This window comes from Choristoneura fumiferana, chromosome 9, assembly GCF_025370935.1.
Source record: "Choristoneura fumiferana chromosome 9, NRCan_CFum_1, whole genome shotgun sequence".
Taxonomy (NCBI): Eukaryota; Metazoa; Arthropoda; class Insecta; order Lepidoptera; family Tortricidae; genus Choristoneura; species Choristoneura fumiferana.
This window is the reverse complement of record NC_133480.1, coordinates 12,093,859-12,121,539: the sequence shown is the minus strand read 5'-3', so window position 1 is coordinate 12,121,539 and position 27,681 is coordinate 12,093,859. Positions and strand designations below refer to the sequence as shown.

The following is a 27,681-nucleotide window of genomic DNA, read 5'->3' as shown; positions in this document are numbered from 1 at the left end:
TTTTGTCGTTTTTTTTAATCTTAATACTTTATGTAAAGCTTCTACACCTTATTTTTAGTGTGCCTCTCTGTCTATCCATATACCAAAAATGGTGACCCATCGTTTCGCCGAGTTTCATTACGCAGATTTTCGTTTTGCAGACAACTATTGGCAGATTTTTCTTTTGGCCGAGCAACGTTTGGTGTAATTTAGTTACGCCTATTATTCGTTTCGCCGAGTAGTCGGTAGGAAGAATAGCGATAAGCAGATTTACGTTTAGTAGATTGTTTGTTTCGTAATTGTTTCAGTAAACCAAACAACTGTTCGTCGAGACACGATTAGCAGAATTATCACATGGCATTCATATTGTTAAGTAGATTTAATGTTCAGTCGATTTTTGTTTCGTAATCTGCGTAAATAAAATCGGTCAAACGACAGGTAGGATTTTACTGAGTTGACTATATAAATATACTAGATGTTATCAAAATGTGGTAAGGTGCGACGATGAGCGTTAGCTAGGAGGAGTGTTAGGTAGAATTGCGACCAATTGCCAGAACCGAACTGCAAGCATCGCGACTTTTAATAGGCTAAACGAATTTCTGTGAATAGTTGTTCGGCTTACTGACTCATATGCCAAGTATAAATAGTCTGCTAAGGTTGAGTTACAAAACGTTAGTCTGCGAAACAATACATCTGCGTACAAATTCATCAGCGTACCGTTACTAGGCGAATCGTTGTCTGCCAATCAATAATCTGCCTAAAAATAGTCGGCGAATCATTAGGTAACCAATTGCACATCTTAGAAAAACATAACCCGCCTTCTATCGCGGCCGGGTAAAATCGCGTGCAACATGAATTTATTCCCTGTTTTATTGTTCCGTATCTCAAAAAGAAAAACTGCAATGGACTCTCTTCTTCTGAATATCTAACACTTCTGAGATTAAAATGAATCAAATCCTAGACTGTCCAAATATTGAGCAAATATACTAAAGGAAGCGACTGCAGCGATTATATATTTTTAACTAGGTTTTGCTCGCGAATTCGTCTGCCTGGATTTTTATATTTACACAAGACTCCATAGGAATGAGGTTAATGTCCCGCATTGCCCTTTTCCGTTGAATTTTCAAAAATCCCATCAAACTACGGCTAAATAATGAACTGAAAAATCTGATCACCAAGTTTCACATCTATAATGCTCAAGGAATAAGATTTTAAATCCTTACTTTCTATTTTCCTACATCGAGCGATATCAAAGATTGCGTACGATATCTTTGGGATCGCATCGCAACCCAGAGCGGCCTGCCTGGCTAGAGCGCCACTGCTGGGTCTCTCACCGCGGTCTTCCTCAGACTCCTGAGACCGTGCCCCTTGTAGCCTAAATGCGTTGCGAGACTTTCGCGAAAGATTCGTTTTTTCTTCGGGAAGGCATGGTAACGCGTATAAAATAAGAGATACCTATAGAGAAACGAGATCCAAATCATTTGACATTTACTCCGCAAACGACAGAGAAAAATGTTTTTTTTTAAGTACCTAACTGACCACTTCGTAACTATGTAAACTCATTTTTATTTCACTTGTTTACTTAATGTTTACTCAATTCCCCAAAAGATGGCACTGTGCAATGTGTGGCAATTAATTTATTGACATTTAAATGTGTTGTATCTTCTAAACTTAGTGTTAATTTGGCAAAATCCTTCCTCAGTGGCTTAGAGCGTTTTCACATTATTCGATCCGATATCGGTATCGGACGACGATACGATATAGGGGCAAGTAAAATTTATGAAATATTTATTATTTATTTTATTATTTTAAGAACACAAACAGTGTACATTAATGAGTATACAGGTAAACCAAAAACAATATAAAGACCTCGAGGTTCATAAATATTCATAGGTACTAAAAGTTATTTAAAACTAATGTGAGTACTATGGTACTGTGTGCGTATGGTATGGTATGGTACTGTGGTAGTATGTACCTGTCTTTCACATTGTCCGGCCCGATATCGAATATCGGAGCCGACACTGATATGTTCACGGCACCATCGGACGCCCGTGGGCTGTCGGACGATAAAGTTTGTATGTGTGCTATGCGTGTATCTAAATTGTCTCTGTGAGCGCAGAGCCCGATGAATGGCGACCATTTTGAGGCGGCCGTATCGGAACGATTTTGTCGGAAATTTGTGAAAGCAGCACATGGTGTCGGCTATCGGATGTCGTCTATCGTCGTCCGATATCGATATCGGATCGGATATTATGAAAACGCTCTGATTCATGTCACAATCACAAAGTTATTTTAAGCCAGTGACAACGTATTAATTTCAGAGCTATCTGTTAGTTTAGCAGGGTACTCGATAGTCGTAGCACACTTGAAAAAAAGTCTGCACCTGCTTCCTAAGCAGCGTTATAAGATTCAGGTGCAAACTTAACTCAATTGAGTGTAGGGGCTACTCCCCTTTTAGGGTTTGAATTTTTATAGCCTATAACTTGGCCGGAGATTTTCTCGACAGATTAGTAAGGTTTGCATCAAAATCCGTGTAGCCATTCTCACGTGATGCGCGGTCAAATAAGCAGACAAACAGATAAACAGACAAACATGTGTGTTTCTGTTATCGATTCTAAGTATCCCCAGTCACCTTTTTTTTGGATATCTTCTATGTACAGATTCTCTTCAGCTTTATTGTATTGATAGATAGACTAGGTAGGTACTATTTAATAAATAAAGAAATGAATAATAAAAAATAATAAAAACTTTTATTTCGAACATTACAAAAATTAAAAACGATGTCACCCGCAGAATTTAAAAACTGTGTCGCAGGTAGCAACGCCCCCCTCCGTAAACAGTCACTAAGTTCCAAAACTAATACAGGAACTATAACTATCTAAAATTTAATTACACTAAAGAAAAAAAATATATATATAACCTCCTGCGACCCACCATACAACAAAAATTTACATCGAAATTAAAAACTTAATGTCTCACAGATAAAGTTGAATTTATTTCACGTTTGTGCATGGGTATATTTTTATGAGAAATACTGAAAAGCGTTTAGGCTACGTAATTTTAATGGGCGGTGGTGATCACCTACCATCAGGAGACCCACTTGCACGTTTGCCATCCAGTCGAATAAAAAAAATATTTTTCGAGTTATTGGATGGTATGGTAATCAAGGTTTTAAATTCTATTGAACGACAAGTGATGCGTGTTATTTCGGAGTGAATAATAAGTAAAGGAACAAAATGAACTTAACCGTTAACCTTAAGGGCGGGGGTCCGCAATTGTTTAGTCTTAGCAATGTATCAACATCACAATTAAAACCAACTAAATCCATACAGCAGGCGAAAACTTTGAATTCTCTCTTGAAATGTGATAAGAACTGTTAATTAAATGACAAAATTAAACGATTCTGTGATACTAATATAATCCTAGGTACTAATATTATAAATGCGAAAGTTTGTGAGTGAGTGAGTATGTTTGTTACTTCTTCACGCTGAAACGGCTGGGCAGATTTGGATGAAATTTGGTATGCGGATAGCAGAACATCAGGAATAAAATATATAGGCTACTTTTTTCCTGATATTTCCACAGGATAGGGATAAAATATCAAAATAACGACCGCTTTGCTTAGAGTAATGAAATTTGGTATGTAGGTTGCGGACCACAGGAATAACATATAGGCTACTTTTTATCCCAATATTCCTACGGGATAGGGATAAAATCTTGAAATTTCAACCGCTGAGCTTAGAGTAATGAAATGTGGGATGGTTGTTTTTAATGCAACGCTACTTGCATGCTTGCTTACAATACACGTTTACTTCATTTTTTGCTTAATTGCCTGCTTCTATAAAATATTTATAGTTCACGCGAGCGAAGCCACGGGTAAACGTTACTAATTGATAAAATTGTATCAAATAGGTATGTCTCACGAGAGCTTACGTAATATTGAGTATAATATACAATTATTAACTTTGACTTTTTGGTTACCAGACAAATATATTATAGGTCCCCACCCACCCCAACCAAGAAGGGGAATACAAAATAGGTCCCATTGTTTTTCCATTACAAAACTACATAATTATGAGTGTCGCTTTACAGTACCAAATTTCACTTCATCTTCTTTTTACGGGTTCAGTTTAGTTAGGTGAACAATGACTTAATAAACACGTAACTCTCTTCGCCACAATTTTTCTTCGCACGAATAAAATAGTAATACTAGTTAATAGTTTCTAGTTACGAGCATTAATGTACAAACCACATTGTGTTTAAGTCAGATAAATTTTGAGTTATCAAGGCAAGGGATCAAAAGTACCCACCCCAAATGGTTCAAGTACCTAATACTATGAGTAGGTGCTTGCACTTTCAACACAGATGGGCATGGTGAAACTATAGGTACCTTGACAAGTTCGTGTGTGACACTCAGTAGAACCCTGTCACAGGGAGCCTCTGCTGCCTATCAAGATTTTTTTGATAAGTGCGGCAAATGCTGGCCAGTGTAACGCACGAGCGTCTCCAGTCTCCAGGTATAGCCATAAAGGTTCCTTGTCATGTCTATGGAAGCCTAACAGTTTTAAACCGTGACACGAAACCTTCATAGCATCCGCCCGACATCCACTTGTTTAAATATTTCTGAACCGTTAACCTTTTTAAAATTTACCATACAATAAGAATGATAGCAATAAACAAGAAAATAAAGTATATGATTAATCAATTTCCATGTTTTCTACACCACCATTGTTTAAACGTGTGCTATAAATGTAGTAAGCCATTGTCTATGTCGCCGGGCTTTATGGTAGACACCCGTACCTTTCTACAGACCTTTTTTTATTGTCGAACGGTAATAAGTGAAGTATCATGGCGCCGACTCCGCAAGAGCTTGCATTACAGGAACATGTACTTCCATCTGATGGTGGAGGGGTAGACAGCGCTTCTTTGAATGGCCAAAGAGTCGTTATTTCGGGCATGTCTGGTCTCTATCCGAGTTCTCATCACATCAAAGAGCTCTGTGATGCTCTTTATAACCGGGTAAGTTAATTTTTAAGATTTTTCTAGAGGTTTTTTAGAGGTTTTTTTAAACACACAGTGCTAACAGGGCCTTATTAGTAAGCCTTCATTGTTGGTCTTTCCGTCTGTCACAGGGCATAAGTGTTGTAACTTTTGAATCGTGATACGAAGAAAATTTTGACAGTATATATCATTAATTGTTATGGATATTATACATGAAACTACCATAAATATTCATGATGTTTCTTGCACAACTAAGTTATCTCGGATATACTTGGATATATTGAGACAGTATTATCAGTGATATTGACATAACTTCTAGCATTGTGGATAATTATCTTAAAGATCTCAGTACCTCCAAGGGCGGGTCCCGACGGTATACATCCCGTGTTTTGGAAAAATTGCCGTGATACATTAAAATTTCCTATCTCCGTTTTATGTAATACCTCATTAAAAACTGGTATTATGCCAAAATATTGAAAGTGCTCATTAGTAGCTCCTATCTTCAAAAGTGGTGACAAACATAATATTAAAAGTTACCGTGGCATCTTAAAGTTATCAGTCATCCCTAAACTTTTTGAAAAAATCGCTTATCACATTTACCCAGTGTTGGCGACTGGCTGCGGTATGACCTTTTTATAACTATACTTTTTGACACTTGCTTTTTTAATATGTTTTTACGTTGATTGTCAGTTGTGATTTGTTTGCCCGATCTGTCGGTTCAATACATAATATTGTCCTTTAATCCTATTAAATAACCTATCATTTAACCCGTGTTTCCATCAATCTTCCATTACTTCCCATACAGTCACCACTAGCTATCACCCAGCTATAAGACCAATGCTTATCTCGCAGCAACATGGATTTATTAACAAACGATCGACAGAGTCAAATCTTTGTGAGCTAATAGACTATTCACTAGAGGCAATGGATAAGGGCTTTAAGTGGACTTTATACGGACTACCCGAAAGCATTTGACAAAATCTCGCATTCAATAAGTACTAGTTAAAAAGCTTGAAATGTTTGGAATAGACGGTAATCTGTTGAGATGGCTAACTTCTTCTCTTCGAGATAGAACCCAAGCAGTAGCGATCAAAGGTTACACTTCTAGTTTTATTCCTATTTCGTCCGGTGTTCCTGAAGGCTCCCATTGCTTTCATCGTTCCAATTTTTTGTTATACGCCGACGATACAAAAATATTTTCTATTATAAAATCAATGACTTCAACTGCAACTTACCTCTCATGTTAATAAAATAGTTTCAAAAGCTTATAAAATGTTGGGGTTAATTTTTTGCCAGGGTAGGGATTTTAAAGACCCCAGGACTATGCAACTTCTCTCCGTTCAAATTTGGAATACGCATCTACTGTTTGGAGCCCTCACTTTCACGTGCATATTGACGCAATAGAAAATATCTAACACAAATTTATAAGGCGCATGAAATGGAAATATAAATATAAGAGTATCGTGTCTCTTGAAATGCGTCGTGATATCAAAGACCAGACATTTCTGTACATTATTAATGGACGTATTGACTCCCTAAATTTACTTTCAAAAATGTTCTTTAGATGCCCCAAACGACAAACTCGTTCGTCTATTCTATTTGCCGTTCCCCTCAGTCGTACTGCATATGCGAGAAATAGACTACTCTTAAGAGCGTGTAAAAAACATAATGATTTATTCTCGGATGCAGTTATGTTTTGCATGAATTTAAATCAATTTGTAACAGCACTGGTAAAGAAGTGAATAAATAGCTATTATTTGCATTTTTTACTTACCTATTTGAAATAATAATATAGGTACGATACCTACTCGGTAAGTAAATAAAACTTAAAAACTAGTTACAAAATACATCTACTTATTATAAATTTAAACTGTTACTGTAATTTTTTGGTTTGTAAATTTGCTTGGAAATTTGTTTTGCATTCCTATTACTTGTAATGTGTACGCTCGCTCGAGCAACATAAATGTTATTTCTTTATAAGTGGAAACTGCTTTGGCTTATGTATCAGCTAAGTTATATTATGATCAACTGTGTTATACAGGGTTATTGGTAATTCGACGTATTCCCGTTAGGAGGTGATAGGGGTGACTGTTTGCGATAATTTTAACCCCCATAATATGCATTATGCAAAAATGAACCATTTTTAAGTTATCATGTTTTTTAGCTTTTTTCAAAATAAGTCATAAACAACATCATTAATTTATTCAAAAAAAGTATCAATTTCAATCTCTTTTTTTCTGATTTATAAAATGATTAAACACTGGTTATTTATCAATATCAAAACAACAATTATCAGTCCAAATTTAAAAATGCGAGACGAAAAACTATATTACTTATTTCAATATTTTTTGAGATTTTCTTCCACTAAAATGCCTCAAAAACAAAAAAAAAACTTTATGAAACTTGGCTTGCAGATTATTTTAAAAACATAACCGTTTACTTAGCTCTCCAACAATACATAGCAACTAGGAACTTATATCAAAGAAACTGAAAAAAAAATATCATAAAGTAAGCAGGCGGAAATTCGTAGTAGTAGGTACTCTTGTACTCTTAAGGACACGGCCTCATAGGGACGTAGAGTTCGGAATCTTAACTAATAAAACTAGAGACTGGGGATTTGGCAAACTGATGTAAATCTGGTAACAATTCAATCATTTGGCAGTGACACCCTGCTCATTCTGGCTAGGATCGTCTCCGTAGAAGGGAACTCCTCAAAAGTTAATGGCACAAACAAAAAACTCTACATGATTGTTCAGTTTCAATGACAATGCGTTTATATAATATATAGACGCCACCTGATGCTGCAGCCAAAGTCTTCTGCTCATTACGGAACTCTTCAAGGCTTGGTAGCACAGAAACGAAATTTTACATTTACGTTCAGTTTTGAAGTACACATGACTCGATGAGATAAAATATATAGCTAAAAAGCTGAAAATATTTTTTTTTTTTAAATAAGCTATAACACTACTTATTACTTATTATGTGCTATAATTTAAGTGTGCTCTAAAAAACTAAAATAAACATTAAGTACCTACCTACGTCAAACCTATTAACTCATTACGAAACATAATAATTTATCTATAAGTAGATAACTAACCTAACCTAAATCGCACCATGAAGACTGACTGACTGACAGACAACGCATAGCCTGAACTACTGGTGCTAGATACTTGAAATTTGGCCCACATGTACCTAAAGTATCATGGGGGTGCACTAAGGAAAGATTTTTTAGAAAAGTCCATAGGATAGGAAATATCTAAACTTTGTTTTATTCTGTGTAATAAACAAATAAGGGGATAGTCTCTGAAACTACTGAGCTGATTCAAATATTATTTCTTTTACAAATATAAAGCTACGCTATCTATCCCTGATTGCTAAAAACTACTTTTCTTCGGAAAAATGCAATATATCCGCGGAATTTTGGATTGGATTTTCAAAATTCTTTCAATAATAGAAACTACAACTACAATGTCTTTTATTGACAATTAAGAATGTTAAAATAGATCTAAACAGTTTTTCATGTCCCGCGGGAACTTTACAATTTCTCGGGATAAAAGTAGATTATTAAGTCAATCAAAAACTGTGTAGCTTTCTATTAGTGAATTTTCCGGGGAAAAGTAAGTAGCCCATGTTAGTAGAACGGTAGCTTTCTATTAGTGGAAGTTTTTTTTTAAATCGATCTAAAGAGTCATTCATATATATCCCGCACAGTTACCACAAATTTAAAGCGAGCGAAGTCGCGGGCAAAAGATAATTTTTAAAATAAAACAATGATTACGAAATTTGGAGCAAACATCGGTGCAAAGTAGCCTCGTTTTACGGCAGTGTTTAATCGTTTTTATAAATCAGAAGAAAATATTAGATTTAAATTGATACTATTTTAAAATAAATTTTTGATGTTGCATTTTTGACTTATTTTGAAATAAGCCAAAAAACGTGATAACTCAAAAATGGTTCACTTTTGCATATGTAATGCATGTGGGGGTTAAAATTATCGTAAATAGTCACCCCTATCACATCTTAACGGAAATACTTCGAATTACCAATAACCCTGTATATGCTGTTTGTTTCCCAAATAAATAAGTAAATAAATAAAATAATAAATGATTTTATTTAAATTAATTCGCTTATTATTTACTACCATAAATGAATCAGGGTACTTAAGACTAAACAGCTTAGTTACACGAGTGTCACTCATGGTGATATCTATAGTTAACTTACATTGATAACATCGAGTGACAGGTATGAGTATGACAGTTAGGTATTTAATGTAGGGTAACCACACTTCGGGACTTTAATTACCTATTTGTTTTATTAGAAAATTAGCGATGATTAAATCCAGCTAATTTTAACAACAGTGTTAATGTAGTATACTATTTAGCATTAACTGAGTCACAATCAAGTGTTTTGTATTACCAATTTGAAGTCATTCTGTATTTTAAACCTTATTTAGGGGCTCGATTTTAATAAAATTTGTGCTTTAAAGTTGAATATTTTGCTAACGGATTACCTACTGAACCGAAAAATCGTCTTCACAACCTCGCAATGACACTCTACGATAGATCAAGTTCATAGAATAACAAACGTAATTGAAAGAAGTTTGGAAAGTAAACAAATTTGTTCAGCCATATTTTTAGATGTAGCTCAAGCCTTTGATAAGGTTTGGCACGAAGGCTTAATTCATAAATTAAAATTAAGGTTACCCAAGCAATTCACGGATTTATTGGAATCCTACATATCAAATAGATTTTTTAGAGTAAGACAAGACAACGCGTACTCTGAACTTAAAGAAATCAAAGCTGGAGTACCACAAGGAAGTGTTTTAGGGCCGGTCCTGTACCTTTTATACACTTGTGATATCCCTCAACTGGAAAAAACTACAATGGCTACTTTCGCTGATGATACTGCTATAATGGCGACAGGTCACAATCACGAGGAAGCAGTGAAAAATGTCCAAGCAGCAGTAGATAAAGTATATAACTGGACAAAAACATGGCGAATCAAACTGAACGAGTCAAAATCCATTCATATTGATTTCACTAACAGAATGTTATCATATAAACCCATAAACATAAATCAACAACAAGTACCATATGCAAACACAGCTAAATACCTCGGTATGACATTAGACACGAAGCTACGCTGGAAAGCTCACGTAAAAAAAAACGGCAAGAACTCGAAATACGATACAAGCAAATGTACTGGCTATTAGGAAGATACTCCACACTATCGTTACACAATAAGCTATTGCTATACAAACAAGTCCTAGTGCCGGTATGGTCGTATGGTATACAGCTATGGGGCTGCACCAAACAAAGTAACATACTAATTATACAACGATTCCAAAATAAAGTGCTCAGGGATATTGTGAACGCACCCTGGTATATTAGGAATGACGACCTCCATCGGGACCTCAAAGTGGATTTCGTTTCTAAAGTAATACAGAAATACGCAGAAAGTCACGAGAAAAGACTTCACCAACATGTGAACGTCGAGGCAATCCAGCTTCTCGACAACACGGACTTAAAAAGACGACTCAAAAGAACTAAGCCTTTTGAATTAGTGTAGTGCTAGAATAGTGACTAGTGAATAAAAATGTTTGCAGTGCACAAAAGAACACATGAACATAGAGTCTTCCCCTTAAGGAACTAAGAACTGCCAATGGACATTTTCTTAGATTAAATTCTGATTAGATAGTTTAAGTTAAAGATAAATTGCTTATTAGCCTAGATAGGCTAGATTGTAATGTAATAAAGCACCTTATAAGCGCTTTATAAATAAAAACAAAAAAAAAACAACCTCGCAATGATTTTAAAGACCTATCCAACGATACCCCACACTATATGGATAGACGAGAGCAAAAAAAATCACCCTCCCCCTTTACGTCTATGGGAGGTTCCGTCAGCCAAATAAGCGGTCTATCAATTTTTAAACAAGTTCCTATCAACTGAATATGTTGCTAAAGTCGAACTTTCAAGTTGAAAGACACGTCTATTTACATTATTGTTTTATGACATGCAACCGATTATCAACTTTAGGATGGTAGACCACCCTATATTACTTTTTTAAAACGTACGCTCAATACTAGTAATGGACATTTCTGTTCAAAATTCAAATAGCAAATGTTGTGGCTGTTTAGGCATATCTAAAGTAAATAAATAAAAAAAGTACTTTAGTCCCTAGAGATTAATAAGGAACCCGATGGGCAGAGACTAAACTAAGAACATAAGATTTTAAGAGCATGAGAAGTGAAAAATTGATTAAAGTTATTCTATGTATAATTGTATCAAATTATACAGAACATAAAGTAACTAGTATTTATCGGGATTTAATGCCGAACTATTTTTTGCCAAAATTGCCTCGCCGAGTCGACTCGTAAACGTAGAGATCATTTTTAACCCCCGACGCAAAAAGAGGGGTGTTATAAGTTTGACGGCTATTTGTGTCTGTGTGTCTGTCTGTCTGTCTGTGGCACCTTAGCTCTTAAATGGGTGAACCGATTTTAATGCAGTTTTTTTACTTGAAAGCAGGGTTTCTAGCGATGGTTCTTGGACATGTTTTATCAAAATCGGTTTAGCTGTTTTTGAGACATTGAACTTTGAAGCGACAATGTCGGCGGTTTTCCAACTTTTTGTTGTGAAGTTGTGATACTCTTTTTTTTTATTCAAACGAGTGCAAACGAGCAAGTGGGTCTCCTGATGGTAAGAGATCACCACTGCCCATAAACATCTGCAACACCAGGAGTTATTACAGACGCGTTGCCAACCTAGAGGCCTAAGATGGGATATATACCTCAAGTGCCAGTAATTTCACCGGCTGTCTTATATACTCTCCACACCGAAACACAACAATGCAAGCACTGCTGCTTCACGGCAGGATTAGCGAGCAAGATGGTGTTAGCAATACGGGCGGACCTTGCACAAGGTCCTACCACCTGCATACTCGTACTATAGTAATAAATAGTTCTCGATCAAGTCCCGACTTATGAGCGAGAATGGCGAAAGCTTAAAATTTTATATTATACAATAGAGGTGTAAGATAGTTTTTATTATAATTCAGGTGGATCTCCTCTCGGAAGCAAACCCTCGCTGGACGTATGATAATCCTGAAGTCCCACAATACGTCGGCGTGGTTCCGGAATTGGATAAGTTTGACGCTCAGTTCTTTAAAGTTCATTACCATCTCTGCTGTAGCATGGATACAATGGGGCGGAAAGTACTGGAGCAATCCTATCAGGCTATTTATGATGCAGGTACTTAATATTTATTAAGCTATTTAGCTTGCTCTAAGGCTAAGGGTGTGACCGTAAATACGCGACTCAGAATTCAAAACATTACATTCGTTTGGTCTCACCCTAAACGTCAAATTCCAAGTATAGGCAAACCTTGGCTTATCGGTGATACTGCTCTATTATCTTACACAGATCTCACTATGAGGAAATGCGAGCTATAAAATCGTTGGCAGTTGTCAGTTTTGATGGTTACAATCAGGTTGGCGGTGATTTAATTGCTTGCAATTCACTATTATGAGCTCAACGTAAGATAATGACGCAGCATCACCGAATTACCAAGTATCACCGATAAGCCAAGGTTTGCTATACTTTAAGCACAGTAGAAAAAAGGAGCAGTACGAGTATTCCGTCTCGGCAGCGTCCTCTTGATATAATTACCTCTACGCCGGCTCGGCACACAAACGCGCGATAGGGCTGCCTACTCTACTAACTGTCACTCTTCAGTTATGTATTTGATTTGATAATGTCACATGAAATTTAAAGTAGGGAAAGGATTAGGAACTTTAGGAAATTATGGAAGGAATGGACTAAGTAGTGTTTAACAAAAATGCATTTTACGGTATTTTCATAAACCATAAAACGTATTATATTTTAAACAGTTTTATTTGACTTCATCACTATGTAGGTATATTTGTTACCTACAAATTAGTTACGGAGAAGTATTTGCGCCTCTTCTGGGATGTGCGAAAAGCTTTATCTATGTCTAAAAACGAATTATTGTGTATGACCGGTTTTTAAACATAATAAAAGTCTATAACGAATAATTATTGGAGTAGACTCATTAACTTATATATTAAGAGGTGTTCTATCAGACAACATTATTCATTTTCATTCAATTTTTATGGAATAATCGAGAAAAACTAACAAAAATGCAACGTTGCCAGCTCAGCAGGAATAAATGCTCTTAACAGACATCGTGAGAATTGCGGGAAGCCGGTGGATGCAAGTGGGGAGTTGTCATTCATTGTGGCATTCTAAGGGCGAGCTATTTGTTCAGCAGTGGACGTCCTCCAGCTGAGGATGATGAAATGCATAACCATCGTGAGTTGACCTCACATTAATATGGTTAAGCATATCCAATAGAGTTCAGCTTAGGTTGGGGGGTGTTAAGGGCGCCGCGCGCCTGGTTCTCTTAGCCCTCTTAAAATAGATTGTCAGCGAATACCGGGAAAACATAGGACATCTCCATAATAATAAGAATAAAGCCGTTTAAAAGCCACCAACCCATCATGCGGTAGAAAAGCAAAATGGGATAAAAGTCGCAGAAAAGCCACCCGTCTAGATAAATTAATCGGTATAAGTCCACAATCACAGCCGAGGTATGCTGAGAATTCATGACGCGAAGATATAACTCGCGTTCCGGCCGTTTGTATGAAGGCGGTTTACTGCTCCTTTTTTTTGTACTGTGACTTAAGTAAGGTTATTATAACGTACATAATTATATTATTAGATTAGTAGCTAAAGAGTATTTTGATCTAACAGGAGTGAATCCGGAACAACTTTCTGGAAAAAAAATCGGCGTATTTATTGGAAGTTGTCTGTCAGAAACAGAAAAGGCAACTTTCTACGTTGCAACTAGCAGAAACGGTTTCGGAATTGCAGGGTATGTACTTACTTGGTTATCAAAAGAACTTTACAAATGCTTATGTAAATACCTATCTGCTATACCTACCGCGTATCTGAAAAACTTAGCTAATTTCCAATGTTTACTCCAAAATTGTTCAAAAATATACAAATATGAAGTTAAACCACCCAATAAAACTGCGAAATTTAACTGGCTCCAAAAAAAGTTAATTATTTTAACTTTAACAACTAATTATTTTTAGATGTAACAAATCCATGTTCGCCAACCGAATCTCCTACTGGTTGAACGCTAAAGGGCCGTCGCAAGCTATAGACGCGGCCTGCTGCAGCTCGACAGTAGCTCTGGAGCAGGCTTACCTGGCCATGTCGCGCGGAGACTGCGAGGCTGCCATCGTCGGAGGAGCCAACGTGTGTTTGCACCCGCAGACCTCCTTTCACTATGGAAGGTTACTCATTCTCATTTCTTACTACTATCAAAGTTTTTATTATCTAGCTATCTACCACGCTACACGCCACGGCACAGTACTGTTATTATTATCATAGCGTTATTATTTATCCATGCAATACAATAAGTTTCTTACTAAATTATGTTAGTGCAGCAAATCGGCAACCTCCTCCGCAATTATTATAATTGTTTTGAATTATCTCGTAAAAGAGTAACAACAATCTGCACCTTTTTGAAAAGGTTGTGAAATGTGGAAATTATTTTCGTAGTTTTTGCGTTATTTCTTTTCAGTATCTCAATTATTGACATGAAATCAAGAGATAGATAACTAATATTATAACCGTCTATTTCAAAGATTTTATTTTTGTTTGCCCTTATTGCTTTTGTAACTATCGACGAGATGAAATAATCTATAAAAACTAACCTTAGTGTTATTTTTATTTTTACAATGATAGCAATAACTTAAACGTGGCAACATATGTATATACCTTAAGGTAAATTCCTTAAGTAGTGTAAGATAAAGCTAATTTCGGAACGTTACCACGCTAGCAGCGAAAGTAATGTTTCACGCAGGTTACGAATCGGCAAGAAAATTCGAGCCAGAGAGGTGGACATTTAGTTTTGTTATTAATATCTTACAAGTAATAAGTATTTGCTTAAACCTGTCTTTCATTTCAGAACCATAAACTTGTGCAAGGACGGTGCCACGAGATCTTACGATCAAGGCGCGAATGGCTGCGTAAGATCCGAGGCCATCAATGTTCTCTTCCTACAAAAAGCTTGTGATGCTTTAAGGTACGATTAAAACAATGTGACCTGAGACCTCACCTGATAAAAATATATAAAAACAAATATTTTACATTTCATTTGATTAATTTCAGAATTTACGCTGATGTTGTACACGTTAAAAATTCATTCGTTTCATTGAGGAAAACAGACACTGGGCAAAAATATGGGTTTGGTCGTGACTTAGATGTAATGACTAGTTTCCTACATAGCTTTTATGATGAAGCCAAAATATCACCGGAAGAAGTTGAATATGTCGAAGGCGCTGGGACAGGTAGAAATATTCTTAATCACATCTTTTAAGTCTCCAATTATTAAATTTTTTAAGTCATACTATGTAATGAATGTAAATACCACACAATATTATGATTTTGCATATAAAAAAGTTTTCCCTTTTGAGGTACAAAACCCTAAAACTATGTTCTCACTTCTCATGTTCTAAAAGTTCTATGCAGAGCATCTTTTAAAAAACTAGGTTTGCCCACAATTCCAGCACTGTATGTTATAGAGCTCTGCAAACTAGTCTCTCGAAATGCAAATAAATTTCCTCCAAAAAACAATTTTAATAGCATCAGACTTAATTTGAGGTTTGCTTACGATGTCCGGGCCCCTATTGCTACGACAACCATCTACCAGCGCAGCGCTACTTACGTGGCTGCAAAAGTGTATAACACATTACCTGTAGAAATTAAGTCACTCAAACACACAAAATTTATGCCAGCTCTGAAAAAGTTTGTTATCGAGTTATGTCCCTATAGCTTAAATTAATATTATAATTTTAACTGTTAGTTATTAAGTGAAATGTATCTAGCTACACCCACTGGGTAAAATTATATTGATTCTACCTGTATTGCATAACATCAGCATGTACCTTATACATATAATTTATGGCTTTATTAAATAAATAAAAAAATAAAAAGTCTAGTTTGATCCCCAAGAAGTAAAAAGGAACTAATTTTCTTTTGTACTTACCTACTTTAAGAAAGCTTACGAAAAACAAATACAGCCAAGAACATTTCTCTAAAATACAGAGCGTCTTTTGATCGGGTGCCCCTTGAAATGTCGACAAACTATTTATCGAATTTCGTTTCATAGATGAAACAACATTCAAAGAATATTCAATACTAATATTTTCTATTGGAGTAATTTCACTTCATCGACTATTCATTACATATTAAAACAATTATTAGCAAAACAGTAGAAGGATTATTATTTGCTTAAAAATACATTTCATCAACTATTCATGAGACAGAGCAACTAAATATCGCTGTTTATTTCTTCCACGTATTATTATAAAACACCAGAAAATAGGTTCGATTAGAACAACGACCTCAAAAAAAATCGCTACCAGAAAAATAGGTTTAGTTGGGTTAGAACCGCGACCCCAACAAAAATAAATCGCTACCAGGAAAGTAGGTTAGGTTAAGTTAGATAGAACTACGACCCCGACAAAAATAAATTGCTACTAGAAAAATAGGTTAGGTTAGGTTGGAACTGCGACCCTAACAAAAATAAATCACTACAAAAATAAATAAATAAATTTTATTCCAAAAAGTATGAAATAATAAAATATGAAATGAAGTTCTGCCAAATAAACTAGGTAGGTATCTATTAAATAATATTTCCAGAAATTAAAAATCAGTGATATAACAATACTTATTTTAATCATTCGAGTTAATGAATATTCGACGATGACATGAAAAAATAGGAAACGTTGATTTTTAACTGATGTTCGATAAAAAGTATGTCGAAATTTCAAGCGTTTTGATTTTGATCATAATAATATGGCTTGAAATGCAGGTTCGCATTTTTTGTTCTGCATCAAACTTACTAGGTATAACCAAGATAACTATTTTCAGCCGATCAAGAATCTGACAAAGTGGAACTCGAAGCGTTTGATAAAGTATTCTGTCAGAACCGAACTGAGCCGTTGAAAGTTGGTAGCGTGATGTCTAACGTCGGCTACTGCGAGGCCGCGGCAGGAATAACTGCTGTCACCAAGGCATGTATATAATTTTAGTTTGGATTTGATTACATAATAATTACATAGTCTCCTTTGCGAATTTTGTTTATCTTATTTTTGATACTGCACACACAGGAATGTAATAATGAACCATGAACAATATCCAATTATCACACGTTATCTGCTCTCGCTGAAACTCGCAGTTTCTTCCTTCTCTCTTTAACCCTGTAACTCTTTGCTACATCAAAGAAAAATATAGTTACACTACTTCTATTCGATGCTTACAGAACGTTATCTTTACTGTACTTTTCCCCCTTTCCAACACTTAATTTTATTTATATTCAACCGTTTAAGCTATTTGGTTGTGGAACTTGATGAGCTTAAGACGTGGTAAAGCTTTGTCTTCTTTGGGTGTGTGCTTAGGGAGCGATATGTCATCTTATGCAGAAGTTTTACAGTTAGTTTATTCACATGTTGCTGTTTATTTATCCATATATATTTATCTATCTATCTATTGGTATAGCTTTTTTTTTTACTGTATGCATTCGCTCCACTTGGTGTGATCTACTCGTACGCCCGTCTTTTTTGTTTTGTTATAGGTTGTCCTCAGCAGCAGTAAGTCCGCTTATTGCTTACCTTATAATTATATTTAATTCAAAATATTTTAGACTATCGCGGTCATTACTAATTTTATGAATTGAATTCGGGTTTTGCATTGCAACTGTGCCGAAATATCGAGCTACGTTAAAATCAAGGTACGCGGAACGAAACCCGAATTTAATTCATAAAATTATATTTTCTTTATATATTCTGCAATGCTGAGGATATGGATGTTCAATAGAGAGTTATCGTATTTTTCAGGTCCTTTTAGGCTACCACAAAGGCGAGTTGGCTGGCAACCTACATTGTTCTAATCCACGAGAAGACGTAGAAGGATTACGAGAGGGACGCATCGAGATCTTGTCCGACAACAAACCCATCAAGAGAACTTATATTGCAGTCAATGGTTTATCAATCACTGGTATCAACTCTCATGTTCTTCTGGACGGACATTACAAGCAAAAGGTCTGTTTAAGAAATATATTTGTCATAAATATACCTACCATACCGAAATCAATTAGTTACTGATAAAAACCTTTCAACATTATTTGTAGGATTTAAACAAATATCAATGTAATCTTCCGCGCTTGGTAATGCTTACGGGCAGACAGGATTCAGCAGTACAAAAAGTTATCAATGATCTTAAATCTCGGACCATTGACCCTGAAGAGCTAGCACTGTTGCAAAATATACACACAGCAAAAATAAGTGGCCATTTAGGAAGGGGTTATGTTATTTTAGGTAAGTACCAGGCGTATACATACAGGACCACAAGGTCAATATCACTTCTCTAATTGAATGTCGGTAATAAAAAATACTAATACTAATTTCCTAATATTCTTGCAGAAACAGACAAAGAAAATAAAACTGTAAGCCTAAGTGAAAAGGCAGACTACTTCGACGGGGGCGACCGGCCGCTATGGTTCGTGTACAGCGGGATGGGCTCGCAGTGGGCCGGCATGGGCGCACAACTCATGCGCATACCTATTTTTTCAGCTGCTATTGAACGGTTTAGTATATTTCTGTCGCTTTCTTCTCATTATTAGTAGTAGACTAGCTTTTCGTAAATGACTCACTTATATCGTAATTTTCTTTCAACAGATGCCATAAAGTTTTGGAGCCAAAGGGAATCGATATAGTACATATAATAACGTCACCCGACAAGAAGATCTACGACAACATCTTGCATTCGTTTGTCGGAATAGCCGCTGTCCAAATCGGCCTGACTGACATTTTGCACGCATTAAAAATGGTTCCAGATAAAATTATTGGTAGGATACTCGTATATTCGAAATCTAATCCTTACTTCTGCGTATCATAAAGGTTGCCTGGAAGAGATCGCTCTGAAGTGATAAGGCCGCCTATTGATTACCATAGAAAATCTGTATATACCTGTGTTTTCATACTATGTGTTGGTGTTCAATAAACAGTAATTGTTTTGTATCGTATCTATCTGTTCGATTCCAATTTATTTATCTTTGGAATGAATATTGGAAACATTTAATTGCGATCTATTCTTAAAGGTCACAGCGTGGGTGAACTGGGCTGTGCATACGCCGACGGTTGTTTGACGGCAGAGGAAATGATTCTCTCGGCGTACAGTCGCGGACTCGTCTCCATACAGACTCCCTTCATTCGCGGATCCATGGCTGCCGTTGGCATTGGTTTTGAAGAAGTTTGTATACAAATTTTAATTATTACCGAACTTTTACGTTTTAACTCTGTTTTGAAAGTTCTCAATGATAGAGATTCATCTTCATGAAATATTACGTCCTGCCTAGTTGCACAAGATTTTTTTTATTATATTCTTGTCACAAATAAACAGGTTTCCAAGATGTGTCCGCCGGAAATTGAAGTGGCCTGCCACAACGGGCCAGATTCCAGCACTATATCAGGCCCGGCCGAAATCATGACAGAGTTCGTGGCTCAGCTGACTGCGAAAGGAATCTTTGCAAAGGAAGTGCCTTGTTCTAACATAGCGTACCATTCACGGTACATTGCCGAAGCAGGTACCTATTTCACGCCCAAAATTAGGTAACTGTGATTACATGATAACGTTAAAAAGGATTCTGTAACTAAAATTAAAAATTTGTTTTTAGGACCTGGCCTGCTTAAATACTTGTCTGATGTTATAAAAACTCCAAAGCTCCGCAGCGAGAAATGGGTCTCGACATCTGTACCTCAAGACAAGTGGAATGAAGAATCCGCCCAATATTCTTCAGCCGAGTACCACACGAATAACCTTTTGGTAACGACAATACATAGTTCGGTTATTCAGGTCGTTGTTTTCTTGAGGCTATGTGTATAAGATGTAATGTTGGTGTGTTGTGTGTGTGCAGAGCCCGGTGCTGTTCGAGGAGACGTCGCGGCTGGTGCCGGCGACGGCCGTGCTGGTGGAGGTGGCGCCGCACGGGCTGCTGCAGGCCATCCTCAAGCGCTCCCTGCCGCCCTCCTGCGCGCACGTGCCGCTCACCAGGCGCGCCCACCCCGACAACGCGCGCTTCCTGCTCGAAGCCATTGGCAAGTAGGTTCAACAGACACGCAATAAGGAATTCCGAAGAAGGAAACCTACAAAACATGGATTCCTAATGATATTTAACTTTCAGAATTTACATGGAGGGATATTACCCGGATGTTCGTGTCTTGTACCCGAAAGTGGAATTTCCGGTTTCGACTGGCACACCACATTTGTCGCAATTGGTGGAGTGGGCTCACAATGAAACCTGGTAATTACTTAATCAAGTTGTATCATGTATATATATTTAGTATAAAACCATTACCTTAGCATTATTGATTACCTACTTTTGCCGCTAGTCGGACGTACTTTCGTGTAGATAGTCTTATATGACATATGTATATACCTACTTGCAATTTGGTGGAGTGGGCTCATAATGTAACTTGGTAAATACTTACTTTCCTATTAAATTAAGTAAAACTACCTGTGTCATAGATTCCTGTTATACAGAAGTGTCACCATTGACAATTTCAGGCCAAAATACCTACCCAAAATCCTATTCGTAACTTAATTAAATCGTCGAAGTTAGTGTGATTATAGTTAGTACTCGTAGTTAATTTCATTATCATGTTGAATATTTCAGGTTATTGCCACTGTACGCTGGCGCACAAAGAAAAATGGCTGCCACATGCACCTTTGTGATGTCAATACACGATTTAGAGTATAAATATTTGCAAGGAAACAGGATCAATGGTAATAAAACGGTTGTCTATTTTTTTTTTTCATTTTATTATAGTATTGAATTTCATATGCCGTTATTACATATTACATGACATGAAACAAGGTGGTGAACATTCATAAGGAGATGCTATCAGCATTTAAATATAGTGAACTTATTTAGAACCTACGAAGCCACGAAAAAAACAAGAGCTTGTAAACTCCCAACAGCCAATAAAACGCTTGTCACTTTGGTCAGGCTCGACTGTATATCCGTTCGCGGGCGCGCTCGTGCTGGCGTGGGACACGCTGGCGATGACGCTGGGCGCGACGCGCAAGCAGCTGTCGGTGCAGTTCCGGGACGTGCAGCTGTTCGCGCAGCCCGCGCTGCACGACTCGCGCCAGCTCAGGCTCGCCGTCACGCTGCAGCGCGGGACGGGACTCTTCGAGGTTTGTTTTGCCATTTCCTATTTCTCTCCCTTAAAAGTAATTTCTAAACTAACTTGCTATTATTTGCTATTGCTGCTAATGATACTTGAAAGTTTGTTTCCAATAACGTCGTCAATATAACATTGTTTTTAAAAAAAAAGGTCTTGGACAACGGCTCACGAGTAGCAACGGGGTACATTTCAGCGGAGAAAGTCACTCCTTCTGATAGTAAAGAGACGACTGCAAATACAGCAGCCAGTAATGTTACACCACTTACTACAGAAGATGTTTACAAGATTTTTAGTGACAAAAGCTACATGTACAGGTATAGTCTTTAACTAATATTGAATTCAGATTAATAACTCAAAACGTGCGAAGCGAACCAAAATATTCTGTGAATATTATAGTATTGGCCCACCCTTCATACAAAATCTAAACACGCGATAGCGTGTCAAGCCAAGTTCAAGCTAAGAGAACTGGCGAGCAGCACTGTGTGTAATTTTACCCGAACCATTTGGAGCCCCTTTTGACCCCTCATAACTCAAAAACCATTTCACATAAACGTGTCCAATTTGGATCACTTATTGAGACTTGTGAGATGCATATGTGCTCCAAATTTCATAAACACACCTCAAACGGTTATTTTTATTTAGATATAAACATTCAAAAATCGACATTTTTATCACTGACTAACCCAGTTCCAAATGAAAAGTTCAAATTTGGCATCCAGATAGGTAGTTGGGTGAATATAAAGGAATAAATCAGAAAGTAGTAAATTTTTATCATTTAATTATAATTTGTAAATTAAATTATTCCTGTACAAAATGTAACGATATGCCATCAAAACAAATGTGAAATGAGAGCCACGTTCAATATTATGATAAAATGCCTTGATTGTTGATTTTAACGACAAAAGAAGTGAGATCTAAATGGGTGCCAAGTGCCAAGGTGCCAAGTTCAATGGTCAGTCCAGAAATTATTTTAAAGCTGTAAGTTCTTATTTTATTCTTCCGAAAATTTGGCTTGCTGGTAGAAACTAGCCATCGAAGATAGGGCTCTTCCACGACTGATTTAGTAGATACTTAATAATAATTCGTATACGAGAACTGGCCAAGTCCGACCTTAGGCTTCAATATATTATCCTAAGTTATAAGAAGAAATTATATTTCAAGTTGTTATAAAATAATTTCAGGACTGACCATTGAACTTGGCACCTTGGCACTTGGCACCCATTTAGATCTTACTTCTTTTGTCGTTAAAGTCAAAAATCAAGGCATATATCATAATATTGAACGTGGCTCTCATTTCACACTTATGTTTTGATGGCATTACTTGTTACTGCATACACTTGAGGGCCAGATTTTTGCCGCTGAATATAAAAATCGCAGTTTGTGAATTCTTGTGTGTATGTATGTATAGGTACATTGATTGTCACTCTTTCTCGCTAAAATGGCTTGAAAGATTTAGATAAATCTTACTATACAAATCTATCTTAATATACATAGCTGGATCTCAAGAATAATATCATCATCTCAATGTCTTCTTAAAAGGAGGGCTCGGGCCGTGCCGTAGTTCATACACGGGCCCAAAGCGGATTGGGAACTTCAAAAATGCCATTGAATTTCGTCACAGGTGTACAGGTTTCCTCGCGATATTTTTCCTTAACTGTAAACCTCAGGGTATACATTTCAAAAGTAATTTATGCGCCAGGGCTCGAATCCATTATCTTTTGTTTGAAAGGCCATAGGAAAGGTAAAATCACTATGCTGCCATGGTTTGTTTACATCGTATTTTTCTTGCTTTCCGTTAACTTCGACAGACGGCTCAGTTTATTGATAGAACCAAACTGGTACTTAATTTTAATTTTTGCCAACCAGGTCAAGAGACAAAATAACGCACCTAATAGGTTAAGAAAACAAAGCCGCGGGTAAACGCTAGTTTTTATTGGTAAATTAAGGATAATCAAATGTGTAATTTAACATCATAGTAGTCAGAACCAGAAAAATATTTTCGCACTGAGATTCCACGCAAAAAATCTTATTTTTTCTTTGCATCTTTTATAACTATTTGTTATTAACAGGGATGAATTCCAAAGCATCAAGGACACAAACGCCGATTTCACTGAAGGACATCTGCTGTGGAAGAACAACTGGGTGACTTTCATTGACGGCATACTTCAGTTCAACACTCTACGGCAGGTTCACAACGGCATTTCTCAGCCAGTTTACATTAGGAAACTTACAATAAACGCTGATGATATGGCAAAAAACACAGAAACCGAAACGGAACATCCAAAAGTTTTGAAAATTAACATTTGTCCACTGCAAGACTACACAAGGTAAAACAAATACCCACTTAAGAATAATTAATAACATAATTAAATGGCAGCTTCCTCGGACAAAGTATTAGCTTGGCTATTCATAGAGGAAACGCTGCCAGCAGCTTTGGGACCTTGCTCATTACTCTTTCAGTAATTTGTTTTAGTTTTAGGTTTTATTTTATTTTATAAACACAATTAATTCCTCACTTCAATATTAAGGTAGGTGTAACTGTTGTTACTTATTTCAGATGCGAAGGCATTCTACTGGAAAGTCTAAGATTCCAAGATATACCTAATACAGATGAAAACGAATTAGGATTGAAAGTTCTGAAATTTGTTCCACGGTTTTCGGATCGTAATGATTCAAATGTAAGTTTACAGCGTCAAATTCCCTACATTAAAAAGGAAAGTTATTTGAGTATTCAATGTTCACTTCATTTTATCATTCGTGAATAATGTTGATACACTCGAGACATTTACAGATATCGACAATCATTCAGCGTTTAAGTAATGTCTGTTATTGTTGCCAAATTAATTTATCAAAATATGGGTACTTTATTAAATTTCTGTTCATACTTAACTTGTCATGGGGTTTTAGTACACTTCAAGTCAGTTTACCTATTAAAGAGGCCTTAAAATCATTTTGGTAAGTACATAATTTGCAGCAAGTTAATAAAATATGTAGGCACCTGCTAAATTAATTTCCGTCCGTGGTTTCTCTGACCACGTAGGAAGGAATATGCAGATTAATCTGTCATCTCCCAGGATAACAGGATCAAAGGAATTTGGGCACAAATGTGTGCCTCTGGGAGAGGACAGGTTAAGGGATAGATTGTTACTCATATGGTTTATGGCCATTTGCTCGGCGTCGTGCCTCAAATGCATACTCTATTAGTAATCTGTACCTTACTGGCTTTGGTGAATAAACTACTACTAATTCACAATTTTCAGGTGAAACAAATCTTACAAGTGTTTGCGCAAATAGTTGATGAAAATATCGACAAAAACTTCATAAATATCGTTGAGATTTACGATGATAATGGCGACACTTCAATTTTCGGTGACTTTAAAATAAATATCGATGAATCATCCCAAATTATTGGGAAATATGACAAAGTACATAGAGACAACGTGAGCAGCGATGCTGTTACAGAGGCTGATTTAGTTTTAATAAGCAATTTGTCGACTGATGACAGCGTAAGTTTCAACTTTTTCTATAAAGTAAAACTTTAAAAAAAATTGCAATACTGCAGTAGGTACATCCAGAGTATATTTTTTTTATTGCAGATGTGTCAAAGCCTATACAAAACACTGAAGCAAAACACTTTTATTATCACAGCCGAGGAACAGAACGTCAATTTGAGTCGGGTTCGTCCCAAGGCACTTTTTAACATTGTTTCAGGACATAATACTGAAATTAAACGCTTTGAATTGATCCAGTGGAGACCTAACCCCATTAGAGGAACTAGTGCGTTTTCTGTTCGGACAAGCTTGGATCTAAAGCTGTTGCATACGGCAAGAGCCAATCTTCCATCTCGCCACAAGATGATCATATTCGCTAGTTATACAATGGTATCGGAGCTCAAAGATCTGATCAAGCAATGGAGACAAGATTCAGAGCGAAACCAGGTTCACTTGTTAACATTTAAAGATCAAATATCTGAAAATCTGACTTTAGATCAACTACCCCATTTGGATTTGGCTTTTAACATCGTCTATCACGTAAGTTACATACCTGCCTAAAAGTCTAATAACTAAGCGAATTAAAGAACCTACTTACATCTAGCTTTAGCAACCACAAAAATCAACCTAGCAAAAAAAACTCATTTATTCCTTAATAACAAAGCAATACAAATAAAAATTTCTTATTTGATAATAATATTTCAGATAATAATTGATTTTATAATATAAATTAAATGAAATTATTTGAATTATTAATAAAACATTATAATTTAAAATTTTCAATTTCTCGCTTGGTATAAAAAGATAAGTCATTTATCAATTTGGTAGTGTAAATTTAGAAACTAATTTCATTATTAATTATTACAATTATTTTTCACCTCAGCACCTCAAACAGGCAGGTTTTGCTATGAGAAATCAGTGAGCTAAATGCGATTATGCTCACTCCTTGAGACAAAGTAACTTTTTATTTATTATTTTTTAAATGCTGAGTACAGTGTTGGGTCTACTTACTGAATTCCAAATATTGGAACTTTACTTTGATCTGTCATTTCACTTCAATACGAAAAAAGCGAGAGATAGGATCAAATGTGTTGATTACGATCTTAAATTAAATTTTTGATATTAAAAATATCAAAAACCTAATAAATTACATGACAACGAAATATTTCCTAAATGTAAATTTTCCCGATCTTTTAATACCTAAAGTATGCAACCTCGTTGCACGAAAGCCGCTTCTCTTTTTTTATAATAGAATTCCGTATAGGTACTGCCACACTACAGTTGAAATAAATATTTGTTAAATTGAATGATTTTTTAACAAATCTATTTATGTTTATGTAATAGAAATCTTAATAATATTCATATTTAAAGGTTTAATAACATTTATAATTAATTATACGTTTATTGTTCAACCTTTTTAATGACCCCAAGATAAGGCTTTTTGAAGTATAAAAAAATAAGTGTGACATATAGCACAAGAGGGTCTTGTATTTTATCTACTGGGCACCTTTTTATGGTTTTAAATGTGATTATTATATTTGTTTCTTAATAATCGGATGATATTTTTTTTTAAAATGTTCGTTTATAAACAGGTAGGTATATGGGGTTTTATTTTTATGTTATATTTAAATGATGTTCTCGCTGCTGAGGTGAAAAATTGTATGTGTCACACGAGACCAAAGTTTTTTTGTATCTCGTGTATTTGAATCCCTTGCTGCTCTCAAGATTCTAACCTAGAATCACTCGCTGACGCTCGTGATTCAATTATAGAATCCTACGCTTACTCGGGATTCTGAATCAACACTCGCAACAAAAAACAACTTTGCTCTCTTGTTGCACAAATAACTATTATTTGTTGCATGCAAATTGATATTTTCTTTACAAAGGACCTCGACTGAGTAAAGGCCTCCTCCATTTTTCTCCACACGATTATATCTGTCGCCCGTTCTTCCCAGTTATTTCCTGCTGTTTTCAGTATAACCTAGCATTAGCAAAATTGAAATGTGACAAAGTTAAAGTTAGGTATTCACATTTGCACGAATACGTGAACCAACAAGACGTTGTAAGACGACATTTTTAATAGTTATTTGTGCAACAAGAGAGCAAAGTTGTTTTTTGTTGCGAGTGTTGATTTTGAATCCCGAGTAAGCGAAGGATTCTATAATTGAATCACGAGCGTGAGCGAGTGATTCTAGGTTAGAATCCTGAGAACAGCAAGAGATTCAAATACACGAGATACAAAAAAACCATTGATCTCGTGTGACAAATACAATTTTTCACCTCAGCAGCGAGAACATAATTTAAATATAACACCACATATACCTACCTGTTTACAAAACAAACACATTTTTTTTAAATAAAATCCGATTATTAAGAAGCAAATATAATAATCACATTTAAAACCATAAAAAAGTGTCCAGTAGATATAATACAAATCTCATACTCATAACACGCATTGTAATTTGATCTTGTACCAATGTCACACTTATTTTTTAATACTGCAAAAAGCCTCATCATCATTCATTAAAAAGGTTGGACCATAAACGTATAATTTATTATAAATGCTATTAAACCTTTAAATATGAATTTTATTAAGATTTATATTACATAAGCATAAATAGATTTGTTAAAAATTCATTCAATTTAACAAATATTTATTCCAACTGTAGAAGCAGTATACGGAATTCTTTTATAAAAAAAAAACAAGAGAAGCGGCTTTCGTGCAACGAGGTTGCATACTTTATTAAAAGATTGGGAAAATTTACATTTTGGAAATATTTCGTTATCATGTAATTAATTATTAGGTATCGATATATTTTTTGTAAGAAAGAAATAAATGATATGAAGGAGCCTGGAATAATACAATATCCGAACTCACCAAATTCGACGAGCTGATGGTTTCCTGGGGGCCCCCGTCTGTCACTCCATA

General features: G+C 35.9%; 1 protein-coding gene across 1 annotated transcript in view; it reads left to right on the top strand.

Annotated features, from left to right (window-relative positions):
* Positions 1-4,735: 4,735 nt before the first annotated feature.
* Positions 4,736-27,681, top strand: part of LOC141431287 (fatty acid synthase-like) — a 46,090-nt gene continuing 23,144 nt past the window's right edge. The window contains exons 1-23 of the mRNA XM_074092401.1: positions 4,736-4,998; positions 12,040-12,232; positions 13,754-13,874; positions 14,098-14,301; positions 14,979-15,095; positions 15,182-15,360; positions 16,946-17,088; positions 17,911-18,114; positions 18,204-18,390; positions 18,496-18,658; positions 18,751-18,920; positions 19,173-19,324; positions 19,475-19,658; positions 19,749-19,897; positions 19,989-20,173; positions 20,256-20,375; positions 20,748-20,857; positions 21,081-21,271; positions 21,412-21,575; positions 23,331-23,588; positions 23,819-23,939; positions 24,522-24,767; positions 24,858-25,292. Coding sequence (XP_073948502.1) covers positions 4,828-4,998; positions 12,040-12,232; positions 13,754-13,874; positions 14,098-14,301; positions 14,979-15,095; positions 15,182-15,360; positions 16,946-17,088; positions 17,911-18,114; positions 18,204-18,390; positions 18,496-18,658; positions 18,751-18,920; positions 19,173-19,324; positions 19,475-19,658; positions 19,749-19,897; positions 19,989-20,173; positions 20,256-20,375; positions 20,748-20,857; positions 21,081-21,271; positions 21,412-21,575; positions 23,331-23,588; positions 23,819-23,939; positions 24,522-24,767; positions 24,858-25,292 — 4,167 coding nt within the window. The 5' untranslated portion in view covers positions 4,736-4,827. The remainder of the gene's footprint in view (positions 4,999-12,039; positions 12,233-13,753; positions 13,875-14,097; positions 14,302-14,978; positions 15,096-15,181; positions 15,361-16,945; positions 17,089-17,910; positions 18,115-18,203; positions 18,391-18,495; positions 18,659-18,750; positions 18,921-19,172; positions 19,325-19,474; positions 19,659-19,748; positions 19,898-19,988; positions 20,174-20,255; positions 20,376-20,747; positions 20,858-21,080; positions 21,272-21,411; positions 21,576-23,330; positions 23,589-23,818; positions 23,940-24,521; positions 24,768-24,857; positions 25,293-27,681) is intronic.